Below are 17,419 nucleotides of genomic sequence, written 5' to 3'. Positions count from 1 at the left end.
AAATTTAAAATTTTAATATTTTATAAATTTATATTAAAAATGAAAGAAATAAACTACCAAAATAATATATAAAATTAATATGAAAAAATAATAATAAAATCTTTTTAAATTATATAAATGATAACTTACTTTCTCAAAATGCCATAATTTCAATAAAGTTTTTCATAACCTTTTTATCAATAACTTTTTTTGTGAAAAGAAAATTTTACCTTCATTAACAAATTATAATTTCTTGTTTAATTTTTGCAATTTTTTGAAAAAAAGTTATGATTCTTTAGAAAAAAGTTGTAAATAAAGTTTGTTATTTTAAGAATTTATTTTTCAATAATAGAAATTATATTTGATAAGTTGTGATTTCTTGTTCAACTCTTGCTATTCACAGAACAAAAGTTGTGATTGTGGTTTATTTTTCAATAACAAAAATTACAAAATAAGTTGTGATTTCTTGTTCAATTCTTGTCATTTGCAAAACAAAAGTTATAATTCCTTATATAAAAATTATAATTGACAAATAGGTTCCTAAGGACTTCATTAAGAGTATGATATTTTGAGAGATTAAATTATTATTTTTATAATTCGAAGCAATGTTATTGTCATTTTTCCAATTAATGTTGCCTTGTTTAATTTGTAATTTGTTTTTTCAATTTTAAAATTGATAATACATTACATTATATAAAAATACCAATTAAAAACTCAAGAGACTTGCTTTGCATTTTAAAATTTGTTTAGACTTTGCCTGAATAAAATAATTTCTTAACCGTTATTCTCCAGATGAGTAATTTACAAGTTAATTAATATGAATTGTCTTGCAATGTCATTTTTTATAATTGATGATCTTTACACACAAGTTACAAGTAATTTATAAATTTCTGAAAAGCTAATTCGATCTCTTAATATTTTAAAAATTTATTCATAAACTATGGATGAATATTCATAAATAATAATATTTAAATTATCAAACATTAAAGTATTAAATATTTAATAATATTTATTAAATTTTATTTTAACAAAGTTTAAGGATGGTTAACGCTTTTGGAAAAAAATGTGAAAAAAAAAATTAACACCAAAGGACATTATCAGAATCCTATTTATCGTTATGAGTGGACCTTATATATATGTCATGTCAGCAAAAAATGAAAATTAAATAGTGACTAACAGGGGTTTTTTGATCTCAAAAATAATCCAAGGAAAAAATTATTGTGTGTGTCAAAAGTCTCACATTGTTTAAATGAAAAACTCTCCTAGTGTATAAATACTAAGAAATGAAGTGAGCTAGTAAAATGTGCTTGGAGGAGAAGTGAGTTCGCGTGCACGAAACAGCCCAACTCAAGGCAATCACAGTTAAAATCAGTCAATTGTCCCCCTGCGCACGAGTTCAAGAGGTACTGAGTTCCTTTTACCAGATTATTTTTTCAAAATAAATAAATAAATAATTATTTTTAGCTTACTGAAAAATTTTAATTTTTAGTTGTTTGAAGTTTGAAATCAAACCATGAACACTCCGATGGTTGAATGCCCAACGTTTAAGTCCAAGATCTGGCCTATATATGGCATTCAGACTGAACAACTTGCTAGCCTCTTAAGCTTTCAAGGCATTCTTCTCCTCCTTCGACTTCTCTTCGTCTGAGTTCCTTCTGTTAGTACTATTGTTCTGTGCCCTTATATTATGCAGGAAGTGCTTGTTTAATGATAAAGAACTGCCAGTCCGTTGTCCTAGTATGCCGGAATAATTCTTAAGGATAGTATCTTTTTGGGCACGACTTAAGCAGCTCACCGTTTACGTCCATACTGCTAACAAAAATTGCTCAACTTATTAGTAATGAATTCTCAACGCTCTAAAAAAAATGTTTAGGGGTAAAAATAAACCTTTAATCCTAACCATGTTACTTTAATTTAAGCAATAATTATTTTTCTTCTAATAATGACTAAAACAAAACAAGCAATTACAACTTCTCGTACGCAAGTTTTTTATCCATTGAAATCTAACTTTCTTTTGATATCATTAGAACATTTCTCTACATGATACCTCACATTCCCAATTATAATAAAAGAACAATAGTTATTACTTAAACAAAAATAATCTTTGAATATTTACCTCGTTTGAACTTTAGTAAAGCACAAATTTGCATGGAACAAGTTGTATTGGCTTATTTCTTTTTAATTATTGCCAAAAAAATTCATTATTTAAATTATAATTGTGAATATTTACAACGATCATACTTCATTGCATTAGAAATTTGCACAAATAAAATTATAATTATTTATTTCATTTTATTTATAGCTAAAAAATGTTGAAACTAAAATACTCATAAATATTTATAATACTTAAATTTCAATATAGGAAGTTGTAATTGTATATTCAGTTCTAATTATTAAAAAAAAATTCATTACTTACATTAAAATAATCATTGATATTTACTCTCTCTTAGGGCTAGAGCTATTACTTTTTTAGTTTTAAATCAAATGTAATTTCGTTACTTCAATAAAAATAATTAATGTTACAAAAAGTTTCCAAAAATTAGAAAAGAATCATAACATTTTGCAATATTTTATTACCGTTTGCACATTTCAAAAAAAAAAAAAAATTCTACCATTCTTCCTCAATATATTGATTCAAAATGTACTACTTATCTTTCAATTAAAATTTAAATCTTCATTCAATACTAAATTTTTATTATTAGATAAAAATGACATATTTTTCAAGATTATTTTTTAAGATTGATAATTAAAAAGATTATTTTTACTCAGTAATATACTCATTTTTAAATAAAATAATAATAAAAATGTTTAGATTGTACAAAGCTGATTCCCAATCTCCCGTATAATGCATCGTTTAATTGATTTCTTACATGAAACTAAACACACTACGCTCTGTCTGGATGAGGAAAAAGATTAGAAAGGATGGAAAACTTGGAGGAAAAACTTCTAAAAATAATTAAATAATTTTTAGAAAACTATTTTTAGACATTTCTCTTCATAATTTTCTCTTCTATTTTTCCCCCCCACTTTTTCCTCCATCCTCCAAACTACGCAATTAAGATATGAGCGAAAATTGCATCTTGCATGAATATGTCTTACCTGTTCCACAAGGTAAGTGATCAAGATGACCAAAAAATATGAGCAATTGAACAAGCTCACACGAGCCAACCAGCAAAATGGACTCAGTAGTGTGAACTTTGAAGAGTCTTTTCTCTAATTACGCAAATGAGAAAGGAATTGTTCTGCGAGCATTTAATGTACACACAGCAGGACAACACAGTCTATTGCAGTTTTTTTTTTTTTTTTTTAAATTTTACTCCTAACCTAGCCCTATTCTATTAAAAGGGAAAGCATACGCACCCACACGTATACAAACATGTTAACGATGGGTTCAAACTCAAAACCTTTTTCAAGAGGGAAAGTTGGCATTGCTACTAGTACAACTTGCATTTGACAAAAATCAATTATAGTTAGTTATATGTACAGTTCTAAGCAAACAACTGGCATCGCTGGGAACTACAACCAATGATTACCAAACATGGACCACACAAAGAACTACAACAAACTCTCAATTGTTCAACATAAATCGTATATTAATCTATCTTGTAGGCCCATCCATGTTTGTCCAAGAATGCCTGGACTGCTTCCTTTATGGCCAAGTTTGGTACTAACTGGGCTGGATTAAGTGGTTCTCGGGTGACTGGATCAAACTTACCAACCTACGTTTAGATGAGTTTAGAAACCAGGTAATGTAACCCTTTGTTTGGATAGCAAGAAAAACAGCGAGGAAGAAAAACTAAAAAGAAAAAGCTGTAAAAATAGTAATATATATATATATATATATTTTACTATTTTTGAAAATTTCTCACACTAAGGATAATAAAACTTTTAATCCCTCAAATTTACTTTAATTATCGATTTCATCCATCAAGTTTAATTTTGATTAATCAGATCTCTTACATTTTCTTAAATTATTATATTAATCCTTTTAAGTTTTAAAACACAAATTAATTTAACGTGTGAATCATATTGATAACATGTGTATATAGCTAAATGAGAATTAGCCCTCAAATCAGTTTAATTATTATCAACATAATCTTTTTTGTTGCATTTTGCTCTATTGTTTTTTAAAATTTGAGTCTGTTTTTTTCCTACCTAAATAATTACACTTCTTTTTATTAATTTATATGGCTACTATCAATATTCACTTTTCCATGTCAATAAATTTTAACCGTATTATCCTCTCTTTAAATAATAAAGAACAAATTAATAACTAAGGCAAACTTAAAGGATAAAATTGGTAAAAATTAAACTTGAGGAACCAAAACAATAACTGAGACAAATTTGAGGAATTAAAAGTTCCATTATCCCATTTTCTCTCCTCTATATTTTCTTCCTACTTTTCCTTCCATCCAAACCAAGCCTAAACTATAAAAAAAATTTGATAAAACGTGTTACCTTCTCAAGATGTTCAAGAATCACTGCCCTCTCATATGTAAGACCACTTGGAGTGATGACAGGATCCCGGAAAATTTCAAGTGAGACTCTACAGCAAAGATGATCTGGCACCTGAAATACCCAAAATGCCAATCCAAGAGGTAAACAACCATGCATCGATTTCATTATATGAAGTAATTTCAGATGGGCCAATCTATTCAACCTCAGCAGGTGTATCATCCTCTGCAGCTTTACCGAACACTCTTCCTAAAGCCGCTAGCTGTTCTGATGGGGTGGTTGGATCTTCATCTACAAAGCCTTCCTTCTGGGAGACGTCTTGTAGATGCTTTTCCTTTAGAGCAGACTCGCAAGCTTCTCTGAGACACGGACAGGCATTATATAAAGCGGCTAATAAGAACTTCACAAGCAAAGTGAAAACTATTTTCAACAACAAATAATAAATGAGGATTAGCTAATCAGGCACATAAACACAATTTGTGAAGTAGCTGGTTTCAAATTTGATATGGAATTCATAGTTCACCCAGCATTAACGAATGTCCCTTGGCCAATAGGTTTGGCAATCACCAGAAAACATACTTCAAGCTCTGCAATTCCCATGATCGCTTGGTAGATGAACGTTCCCATTCTAGGTATTTTGCTTTTGCTAGCTCTTGCCAGATCTCTTCTACCATATAGCCCTTAGGATTGGCTCCCCTCCCAAGATCCAAAGCCTATTAATTATGACTTTATAATCAGTATAAGAAATATTCATGCAAAAAGAAAAGAGAAATACGGAAACTTGTATCTATGGTGAAGTCAATTTAATTAGATATCATGCCAACAATCCAGAGAAGCAAGCAATGTGTCCCTTTATTAATTTACTTTTTGGCCAATAAATACCATAACCCTCAATAGCCCAGAAGTATAAGGATGTGCTCAGACAATTTCTCCTTCCTCCGTAACAAAATTATGACTGCTGAATAAAACAAAGCAGGAAGATGCACAACTACACAAATTACATCGCAGGCTACCAGCTAGGCAAATGCATTCCATTTCACATGATGGTGAAAGACAGAAACAACCAAAGAAAATTCGGGCAGGCAGAGGAAAAGACTTTTCTCTAGCCCTCCACTCAGAATACTTCCGCACATACCACAAGAAACGGGTACCATGCATCTCTCCTGGTCAACCAACCAACACCACTTGTATCTGCATCATCTTAATGAAATACCTCTATTTTATCAAAAAGTATCTATAATCTATAATACAACAATACACTGTTCAACATAAACAAATACTGAAATACCAATATCCCAGGAAAAGTAGGATTTAAACTTGCAAAACAGATTTTATGATGGACTGCTTCATGTTTAGCTCGAGCATCATTTTGCACTAAAACAGCTAATAACAAATTAAAGCTAAATGCATCACCCAAAAAAAAAAGGCAACAAAAAACGTGAATTATGAAGAATAAAGGAGAGTAGCAGGTTATGTCAAACAGTCAATCATATTAGCGTTTCCCTTATTTTGAACTCACCTTTGGGTCAAGTACACAAAAACAACAGTTAAGCGTGATACTGGTTGGTATGTGGTAAATGGAAAAGCATAGTGCTTGATTCGTTAGATACATTACATTCATTATATATCTAATGGAGACTGGTAGTGTGAAATAACAAGTCCCACATTGAGCAGCATGGGATGCTCAATGGAGTATTTCAGTGAGTTGGCTCTCCCATCTCAACAACTAGCTTTTGAAGTAAGATTTTCCATCTAACTGAGGTACTCATCAATTGATATTAGAGTCTCATCATCAGTTGCTCTAGAGAAGGCTACCTGCGGAGGGTTTTGACTAGCAAAAGATCGAGTTAAATGCCATAGAGTAGCCACCATGACATCAACTTTTTATGGGGGGCCAATTGATGGAAACTTGATAGTACAAAATACCAAGTCTCACATTGAGTAGTATGAGATGCTTAATGAAGTATTTAAGTAGGCTAGTCTTACCACTTCAACAACTAACTTTTGGGATAAGGTTTTCCGCCATAAGGTACCACTATAGGATTCAAACCCTAGACATCACACCAATAAAGAGTTGGCGTTGCCATTGAGATAGGAAACTAGCTATATTAATGGGAGTTATAGAGCTTCCTAACCCACCCCTTAACTATTATTTCACATGAACTATTATCATATGGATTTCTTTGCTATCAAGTATCCCAATACTCTATATTCTCATGTTTGGTATTGTACTAAGTATTAACTAAACATTTACACGTCCTCAGTATTTGACAATACAATAACCTGGACAATCTAGAAATGGGCATGCAAGAACTAGGGTATAAAGAGTAGACTTGGTAGAATCTTGAATCTATGCTATATTGCCATCATTTTTGGTCCAAACATTATGATCATAGGGTCTGAAAGTTAGTCAAAATATCAAATGAAGCTAAAATTTGAAACACTCAAATGCAACAAAAGGAAACAAAGTGACAAACAAAAATGAAAATGCGGTGACAAGGATGAAGTGGTAAACATCATTATTTGCTATAATAGTTATGAACATAGCTTTGATATATAGAGCATGCATCACATGCTCTCTTTGGTCCCTATTATAGAGCGCCTTTTAGAAGATTAGTTTTGCCCTTAATATAAGACACTTGATGAAGTATTAATTAAATTTTTCTAATATTGCCCCTGCTTAAACCTATTTACCATGAGAGAAAATGTAATGCAAATTTGAAAATTTAACATTTCAATAGGGGTAAAATTAGAAGTTTATTCTATTTTTATAAGTTAATAATGTAGCCACCTCTCCTTGTTTCTAGTAAAGTAGTTATAAGTGCTTTATAATAGAGACCAGAGGGAGTACAATACATTGCATATAGGTTATTCAATTTTAGATCCATGGGAGACTTGGGAATCAAAAAGTAAAGATGTTATATCATTATTCTTGAACAGTAAATATTTCATTAAGCCATGCTTCGTAGTGACATATTTCTCTTCCACTAATTACTAAATATATAGAAATACTTATTATTCTTTCCATACAATATTTAATGGGTAAAATCCTGGGCATTACTTCTTTCCAAATAATTCTGCATTCCTGCAATGCTTCCAAAAAATCAGAGGGGGATCAAAGTCCAGATAAATTGAAATAAGCAACACCTTACTTTTCTTTTCTTGTATTTTCTTTTTTTTTTTGTTAAATGGAAATCTACCCTCTGCCTTGAGGTTTTTCATGTCCCTTCTTTCACCCATAATAAGCAACTGAGCTGATTGTCACCTCTCAGCTAATGAGTTCCCATTCAATCCTTTTCTCTATTAATCAACTATTGAAACTCCTCTTTCTTTATCTCATTCTTCAATTCCCTTTTCTCCCTCCATTCATTGGTTTCTTAAAATTTTCCACATATACCACTTCAATTTTCTGGGCAATAATAGGCTTGCAAATTAACCAAGTATCAATGTAATTCCACCCTTCAGCCTATACTGTCAATTTTCTGCCTCTTTCTCTTCCTGAATGTTGGTTGGTTCACTGACTTGTGTCCAACTTTGCCTTTATATGCTGGTGTTTATCTATATTATAGACTTGTATCAAAATACATAGTAAATGATGCAGGAGACAGGCACAAATGGACTTTTTAACTCATAATTACAACTTGATGATCTTCCTTTAGATGAAAATTATCAAATCGTGGCATGCAGATTGTTACTTTTTCTTTAATTTATACTTATATTGTTTGCAAGTTTCCTCATGACTTTTTACTACATTCCATTTCTAATCACCCCTGTAGAAATTTAGAGAAGTAATGCCTGCTAGTCCATATCATTTTTATTTCTTATTTATAATAAAGAGTGATGATATCAAACAATTTTCACTTTAGGTTGTGCGGGCAAACTAGGAATCCTCATTGTATGATTGAACTAGGACATTGTTGACAACTTTATCTTGCCTAAATTCTTATCAACACCCCATCATTGTATTTCTATGAGTGATTGTTGTTTGACTTCTGCGTCAAATGAAGTGATTTGCAGTTAAATGCACAAAAAAGAATACAGGCATCGAGGGTTGAAAATACTTCTTTAATGATTATAGTAATACTTTTTCAAAGAAGCCATAAATCTCTAAGTTGCTAGCAACAGAAATAACAATTATAAGAAAACAAATATATGAGGAGGAGACTTCAATAGCCACAAACCTTCTCTAATTCTGCTATTCCCTTGGCATATTCTTGTCTCTGCAGCAATGCAAGTCCCAACATATAGTGGGCCTGTGATATAGCAAACGAAAATTTACATAGGTATAACATACTCCAAAACAAAGAAATATGTTAGCAGTAAGAAAATATATAAAGAGGTCACAACTATTTGTTATATATAATGGACCATAGTCAAAAACTGTCTTCCAGCCATTGCTTCTATTAAACAGTACACACCTCTCATGCATGCCACCACACCCCTTTTTTTTTTAAAAAAAAAACCAGTAATATTATTCCAAAGGCTAGATCACATAATGAAATTGTATACAAGATAACATAGCATTAAATCCATTGTCTTCCAATTTAACTCTATCTCGCTATGAACAAATACAATATATATTTGATTGTAATCCATATTTGAAGAAAATACTCCAGATATATCTACCTAAACAGAAACCAAACCAATGAGAATCAGAACAGCCAATCATCCACCACAATCATTTTAAAAAAAGGACCCGCATTGGGCTTCATATGAACACTTACAAGTTCTAAAACATAATGTATCACCAATATAAACATAAATAAACAAAAATGCTCATCTATAGTCAATCATTCTAGGGGTTAATCAGAAAGATTTTGGCCAAATTTGTTAATGGTTTCATCTTAAATGTTTGTTGCAAGGAGCATATCTCATGATAGGCATGATTCATTCTGAAGTTACAATCCAGAAGCAGTGTAAAAAAAAAAAAAAAAAGAAAAAAAGAAAAAAAAGAAAAAGAAAAAAGAGGAAGACTCATAAGGCATAAAAACGTATCATACAAATAGCATAGAAAATACATGATCATATAGCCAAATTCTAGAGAGACAAAATGATCGCATCAACAAACTGTTAAGGGCCGCAAAAGAAAAAAGGAAAACACAAGAAACAAAGAAATAATCACCTTGCCTCTCAAACCAAGGTAACTTATGAGATATCACCAGTTCTAAGGTTTTGAGATATCACCAGTTCTAAGGTTTGCTTGGACGAAGAGAGGGCATTAACTCTTAACCTAAAATTTGACACTATGTTTCTCCAACTTTTTCCTCCACCAAGCATAAATCAGATCTAACACCTTACACCATCTACATTGAAGAAAGGGACTGCGTGGTACACCCAGAAAGATCACTCAAAAGGATAAGATCCCAGGGCAACAATTAAATATCACAAGAATTCATCTGAATAAACACTAAAAAGGGCACCACATAGAAACTTTGGTGTTATCTTAGAAAGTAATTAAAACTTCGTATCTCACAATCATTCTACTTAGTGTCTGCATCGATGATTTAATCAAAAGATTTCTACAAGCATACAATACCCCAGCCCCCCAAATTGTTGCTAAGAAAAACACATCTAAAGAAATATTTCACATTCCACGTTTCAACATGCTATTATGAAAGAAATAGAACCATTCGAAATCCAGAGCTATTACTACATCTATCCCAGGACAAAATTAAATGGGCAGAACACTCAATTCAAACGTGCCAGATGATCAAGCAGTGAGGAAATGCCTGCAAATCAATATCAGACATGTTGAAGTCTTGAAGCACAATACAATTACAAGGGGATCGCAACAACCTTGACTGAATTGTGATTAAGTTGAATAGCTTTCCGACAATCTTCCTCCACTTTCGGCCAGTCACTGCAAGAACCACAAACCAACAAACGACACGCATAAAACAAACCAGAAAACCAATTTCAATTCATGAAATTACAGACAAAGAGCAAAACCGAATTAGATAGTTTCCATACATACTTCCGCTTACGATGGCATAGAGCACGATTCGTGAAATAAACCGGATTGTTGGGCATCAGAGTAATAGCCTTTGAAAACAAAACGAAATCAAGAAAGGAAAAATAAAAGCAATCAGCACCAAGAAGTTCGATCTTTACCAATAAAGCAACGATAACATAGGTCGGCATACAATTCTCAAAATCCAAATCTGAAGAATACCTCCGTATAAGCATCTATGGCAGCTCCGAAGCGATCTTTCTTGAAGTAAGTATTGCCGTTTATTCGAAGTTTCTCCGCCTGTTTCGCCACCACCGACAAAGAACCTGTATTTGGCCCCATGGCTGGAAAATTCTATGTCTCTACGAGAAAACTCTTTCGCGTTATATATGTATAAAACAGATATGTGTGTCAGTATATTTGAGCAATTATGTTTCGCGAAGGAAGAAGCAGAGAATGAGAGATGAAAATTGTCCAGAATCTTCCAGGCGACAGCCGAAGCCAAACGCGAAAGAACTCGGAAACAGACGTTTGGAATTGTATTGACTCCGCATAGAAGATTTTAGGTCCACGAGAAAGGATCAGATTGTAACTTATGACAGCTTGCTTTTATTGGGCGGTCCGCAGCTTCGCGTTATTATTATTCTGCTTATTTTTATTATCATGCAATTTTCGAGAAAATGAGGAAAAAAATACATTTAAAATACACAAATCACAATTAAATACGACAAAATATATAATAATAATTATTTATCTCATAGATATTTGTCTGAAAATTTGATTTTTGATAAAAAGTGGCGATGAAAATGACATATTTACCCCATAATTATTATAAAAAATAACTATTTTAATTGAGTTATTAATTAAAACGAAATATAAAATAATTATTTTTTATAAATTTATTTATTAATTAAATGCAATTAAAGTAATTTTTTAGAAAGGAAGTTTGAATAAAAAATTTGTAAAAAAGTAACTAGTCATTTAAAAAAAACTAATTATTTTCTTTCTAATCTATTTATAAATAACAAATTTATATAAAAGAAATAGTCATTTTCTATGATAATCATTGAAAGTAAATATGTTATTCTATCAAAAATTAAAATGTCAGATAAGTTTTTAAAAACTAAATAATAATTATTATATTTCATGATACTTTGCATATTTTAAGAATTTTTTTTGGTCATACTCCTGTTTGAATAACTAATAATATACTTAGGGCTGGCACAAAATCTCACATAATTTTTTTTTCATTATGTGTGCGTGTAGTGAAGTACATTAATTATTAATCAAATATTTAAAAGACAACAATAACCCCTCAAGTAAAATCAAAATAGCATAGGCCCCAAAATAATATAAACCGTACAATGAGTTCAAATGATCTATCACTCAAAATTTATCTAAATATTCATTAATTCTTATCATTAATTATCACCTAAAAATAAAACATTAGAGGTTTCAAATAAAGGTTCATTGGGAGGAGGTGGTGCTATTTTAACATAAGATCTTTAAAGTTATGTGTTCTGATGATTTAAATATATATATATATATATATATATGGGATTATGAGCTAGCTCGAATTAATTTTAATGGGCTTATAATGGCTAGGCCTGATAGCACTAGAAGTTTATTATTATTATTTTTTCAAGCACAACACTCAATTTTTACAAGGCCTAATAGGATAGTTTAACAAGTCCCATTCATATTGATAATCTTACTCACCTTAAATCACCATAATTTTTTAAGATAAATTGGCTTAGTGGCTAGAAAAAATTAAAAATTTAAAAATATGGCTAATTCACATTAATATATAAGGAATTTATTATTGATATACACGATGTTTATCATTGAAAATTTAAAATTTATAAGGGGTTTATTATTAATATACAAAGATATATCACTAACAAATACACTCTCCATTAAAAAATATAAGGCATTTTTTAAGGAGTTTAATGTTAAAAAATGTAAGACATTTTTAATTTTTTGAGGTGTAATCATTGCATTTTTTTCAAAAGTGCCCATATTGATAATGACTTTATATTTATTATAGGTTGGTTAATAAGTGTAAATATGAAAAGATGGGGTTAGTTTGAAAGTGGGTAACTACTTTATTGGGAGTGAGATTTAGTTAAAAATGCTTTACATTTTTGAATGAAGGGAGTATAATAAATTGATCATAATACAAAATATAATAAATATTGAATTGTTTGCTTGACTTGGTCCTATAACATGAGTTATATTTGTAAAAACCCTAATTTTTTTATAAAAAAATTAGTAAAATTATGTTCTTTTAACAAATAAGCATTGAAGCTAAGGAAAATATAATTTCAAAACAAAATCTTTAGCTTTGATTTTTTTTTTTGACCTGATTTTTGAATCTTATTTAATATATAGAAAGATGCTATATTCATGAACTGACCTTTAGGTAAGGTATAGATCAACTTTCAATTTAATTTAAACAATTGAAGAATGTTGGCCAAAAAAATAAAAATAAAAAAGTGATTTATATTTATTTTGAATTTAATTTTGTTGGCAAAAAAAATTTTAAATTTTAAATTTGAATTCTTTACGATACACATAGTATATATAATATTTTTCGCCTTACAAGACCCACGGGCTCGCTCGTGTCTTAAGGTTTTATGCTTTGCCAAAAACATTTGAGCATGAGTTCGAGCTGGTAGGTCCTTTGATATTGTTATTCTCCCAAGAAATTCGTTCTACAATTATGAGGTATTTCAAAATATCTCTCTTTTTAGTTTTAAATCATTCAAAAATATAATTAACGAAGAAAAAGAAAGTTCTTACCGAAGAAAATAGTATTGAGAGACCAAACCTTAAAGTGGGAGTTGGGTCTTGTAAATGATATAAAATTTGAGTAATTTAAGTAAGTAATGATAAGTTTCGTTTTCCTTAACTTATGGATGACAATGAAGGAATTTAGGTCGCAATTAAGTTATCATTATAACTATTTCTTTTTTAGTTATGTAAATTTAGGTCCTTAATTACAGAGTAATTAGCATATTTATTACAACAACAATAATAATAGTTGTCACTAGCAAGGATTTAAAAACTGAATCAGTCATTGAACCGGACGAGGCACTAGTTTATGGTTCATGGTCGAACCGTGGTTTAACCGGGGTCGAACCGGTTGACATTAAATTAATCTATTTTTAATTTATGTATTATAATTAAATAAGAAATACATTTAAATATGTATTTTTTTCAAAATTATATTATAGATGCTTGGTAATATAATTTATTATTGATAAATACATAATTAATATTAATTATAAGTGAAGTTTTTCATTTAAATATCAAGAAAGATATATTTTAATTTTAATTTTAATTTTAATTTATTTTTTTTATTTTTTAAAATTTTGTCCGGTTTTCTCATGGGAACCGGTCCGGCTTTTATCCGATTTTATCGGTTGTTAACCAGTTCTATAATGATCGATTTTTAGGGGTCAACCAAACCGGACCAAGAGCCAGTTCCCGATTCAACTGATTGAACCGGCCGGTGTGGTCCAGTTTTTAAAACCTTGGTCACTAGTATTACATGCCTGTTCACATTACAAAAAGCTATGAAATTTTAAACTAGGAAAATTAAATGTAAAAAGTAACATTTAAACTCAAGATCACACGTTTCCTACTTCAACAAGAAGAAAATTTTGAATACATCAGATTCAAGGGTTAAGGTTTAATTTTATCTCTGTACTTATTTTTTAAAAGTGGGGCACCCTATACTTTAAGTTGGGCAATTTTATTTTTGAATTATTTTTCAACGAGTGAAAAATCATTTTCTATTAGTCAACTATTAAGTGTTTCATTTTTTGTTAACATGACACGTGCGTAAGGTCCACTAACAATACCATGTAAGACTTTTATCATATTCTTTAATATTAATTTGCCACTAAACTTTTTTTCTAAGAACGCTAAGTACTCTAAAAATTTTTTCTAAGAGCACTGGGCACCCTGAGTCTTATCAAAATAAAATTTAATAAATAATATTAAAATACTAAGTATTTTATTTAAAACATTACGCCACACCACCCAATTTAATATTTTTTATAGTTTGCAATTTTGTGTTAAAAACAAATGGAATGAACTTTCAAATTAATGAATGAATTTTTTCTTCTCATATCTCTATTTTTCTCTTATTAAGAAACTTTTTTGCATCACATTAATGGAGTAAGTGATATTTTTCAAATTAATAATTTTGTTTGCATATTGTTGGTTCTGATTTGTTATTTTTTTTTTTGTTTTACTTCTAACACTACAATGTATTGAAAGTATTAAATTTGGATAGTGTAATATTTTAGAGGAAGATCGTTAGTTAACTAATATTAAAAATATAAATAAGTTTTGACACACACAAAAGGCGTAATGATTTAGGTTCTGTTCTAGAGAGAAGATTAAAGATTAATGTATAAAAATAAGAAGTCATTTATAAATTTATAAATGCTAGTTTAAGTTGTTAATGTGCAAAAAGTAATTTATACATTTTAAATGAATATTTAAAAATAATAGTATTTAAATTATTAAATATGAAAATATTTAATATTTTAGCAATATCTATTAAATTTTATTTTAATAAAATTTTAAGGTACCCAATGCTTTAAAAAAGACTTTAGGGTGCCTAGCATTTATAAAAAAAAGAGTTTAGGAACAAATTAATACTAAAGGATATGGTTAAAGTTTTAATTGTTACTGTGCACAAGCTTCACGCACATCCACGCCAGCAAAAAACTTAACAGCCTCATAACAAAATAGTTCTTTTGGACCTTGAAAAAATTACTCCATTTAAGAGTATAAGATACCCAGTGCTTTTGAAAAATTAGTACTGGGCAAAGCTGAATCTTAACCCTAAGATCAAATAAAGTGAAGACACCTTGACTTTTATACGGATTACTAAAAATTTTATGGACTAATGTTTTATTATATATAAGAGTTTCTCAATACATTATAATATATTTACATCTGGTATATATATATTGGACTAACGTTTTTAAACATTTTAGAGTTTTATAGTAATTTTTTTAATTCAAATTATCATTATAAAATAAATATAAAAATATATTAGAATTTAAAATCATTAGCTGAATTCCTAAATTGACATGTACGTAAATGTTTACAATGATGCAGTATAGGCTATCCACCATTTTATTGACTTTTTAATTTGCCCGAAAATTCGTCCAAAAAAAATTTGTTCGAAAAAATTGACTTTTTAAAAATGATACCCACGCCATCCCTGACCCTCTGTACTCTTATTTTTGATAGTATATTATGCAATTTCAGAGCTTCGCAAAGCTTTAATACTCGCTCCATGTTTGTATTTTCGTAGATCCTTCTTAAATGTCTATGACAGGATTTCTCCACTTTATGTGCTGCTGCTTTTTGTTACGTTGATTAGAGCTGGTAATTTTAATCAAGCTCAATGGATCAATTCAAACTCACTAAAAAAAACTTAGGACTTAACTTAGTAAAATGTTAGGTTTTTTTTATAGGTCCCAAAAATTTTAACTCAAATACCTAAATAAAAAAGTATATTTTTAAAAATATATTATTATAGGACACAAAAAATTTGAGCCAAGCTTAATTAGGTTCGAACTTAACCCAAATACCTAAATAAAAAAATTATATTTTTAAAAATATATATAATATAATAAATATTAATTAATTCTTTTTAGTTTTTGATTATTTTATACTAAAGTGCAATATATTTTAATGCATTACTATAGATATTTTTTAAAATTAAAAATATTTATACTAAAAAATTATCCTTATTGTATTATTTGAGAAAAAAGTAATTTTTCTCATACTGGGTTGATATTTTTCAATTCATGAAATGATTTATTATTTCTTCATTTTTGAAAATTTTATGATAAATAACCTTATTGATAAAATTTTTATGGAAGTTATGAAAATCTCATATGCCCACCAAGGAACTTGTAGTCTAATGATATGTAAACTTTATATAAGTGGTCAAAAAAAAAAATCATTCGCCCTAGAAGAAACCTTTCCAAATGATTTATATATCTACATATATGGAAAACATTTTTGCACTGTCAATGTTTTTTAAAAAATTGGAAAATAAAGAACTTTTATTAATGTCAATAATTTATTAACCCACATTGCACATCAATTACATACAAGCAAGACTTAGAAAGTCTCATAGAGTAAATAATTTTAAAATTATAGAAAATAAAGAACTTTGTATGATGCACTTGCAAGATAACTTATATATGTTAATTAATTATAAACTTGTGATCAGGACCATGAAAGCTTCGCAAAAGTTTTGCAGCAAAATAATTTTAATAAAATCATGATAGCATATTTGCTTATGACAATGAATAAATAAATACTAACCTTAGGCCAAGATCTTGAAACTTCTTCCTTAGAATTTCTTATGAATATTCTCACATGTTGCACATCTCCAAATTCAATTATCATATCACGATCCTTAAGCAATTTAAGTAATATACCCAAACACATCACAATCCCACATTATATGGTAATCCAAAAAATTACTTTATATTTGGGGTAAAAAAAAGTAAGGTCACACCAAAACTTGCGATTCTATATTACCTTAAACAAATGAAATTATCATCACATATAACACATATATTATGTGATTACTGCAAAATCATGAAGAACGAAATTAAAATGAGATTATTTATTACGTGAGAGCTCATCCTAAAAGTATTGAAATTCAAAACTCCTATCTATGTTTTTATAAAAAGAGAAAATACAGATGCGGACATGTAAGCCACTAACAAGGATTATTAATGACATGAAATTAAATTCATGTGAATGACCCTCAGATTACACGCATGAAGACAAGAGAAAAACTAGTTAGTGGAGGAATCAAAATGGGATATATACATATATGTATATATATCAAGGAATATACAGTTGAACTCATGGAAAGATGAATATATATATATATATATATATATATCTCAAAAAATATACAAGCTGAACTCATGGAAAGATGAACTTACCTTTATTGATATCGCCAATTTCTCTATTTCTCAATTT

At 29.3% G+C, this 17,419-nt stretch overlaps 1 protein-coding gene across 1 annotated transcript; it reads right to left on the bottom strand.

The window, feature by feature from the left end:
* Window positions 1–3,365: 3,365 nt before the first annotated feature.
* Window positions 3,366–10,961, bottom strand: LOC129296045 (E3 ubiquitin-protein ligase CHIP-like). Its single transcript, XM_054934643.1, has 8 exons — window positions 10,607–10,961; window positions 10,409–10,476; window positions 10,231–10,294; window positions 8,616–8,687; window positions 5,014–5,147; window positions 4,640–4,793; window positions 4,438–4,548; window positions 3,366–3,698 (listed from the first exon to the last, which is right to left on the bottom strand). Exons 1-8 carry the CDS (start codon window positions 10,724–10,726, stop codon window positions 3,573–3,575), a joined length of 849 nt encoding a protein of 282 aa, XP_054790618.1. The 5' UTR covers window positions 10,727–10,961; the 3' UTR covers window positions 3,366–3,572.
* Window positions 10,962–17,419: the final 6,458 nt, after the last annotated feature.

This window comes from Prosopis cineraria, unplaced genomic scaffold, assembly GCF_029017545.1.
Source record: "Prosopis cineraria cultivar Desert tree isolate PC_DT_omini unplaced genomic scaffold, ASM2901754v1 PC245, whole genome shotgun sequence".
Lineage (NCBI taxonomy): Eukaryota > Viridiplantae > Streptophyta > Magnoliopsida > Fabales > Fabaceae > Prosopis > Prosopis cineraria.
The sequence above is the reverse complement of the archived record's forward strand: the minus strand, read 5'-3'. Positions and strand labels throughout refer to the sequence as shown.

Excerpts from the sequence above, each read along its gene's own strand:
- LOC129296045 (XM_054934643.1), bottom strand. The coding sequence starts at position 10,726 with ATGGGGCCAAATACAGGTTCTTTGTCGGTGGTGGCGAAACAGGCGGAG. Across the intron at positions 10,477-10,606 it reads CCATAGATGCTTATACGGAG|GCTATTACTCTGATGCCCAA; the intron begins GTATTCTTCAGA and ends TTGTTTTCAAAG. Across the intron at positions 10,295-10,408 it reads CTATGCCATCGTAAGCGGAA|TGACTGGCCGAAAGTGGAGG; the intron begins GTATGTATGGAA and ends TGGTTCTTGCAG.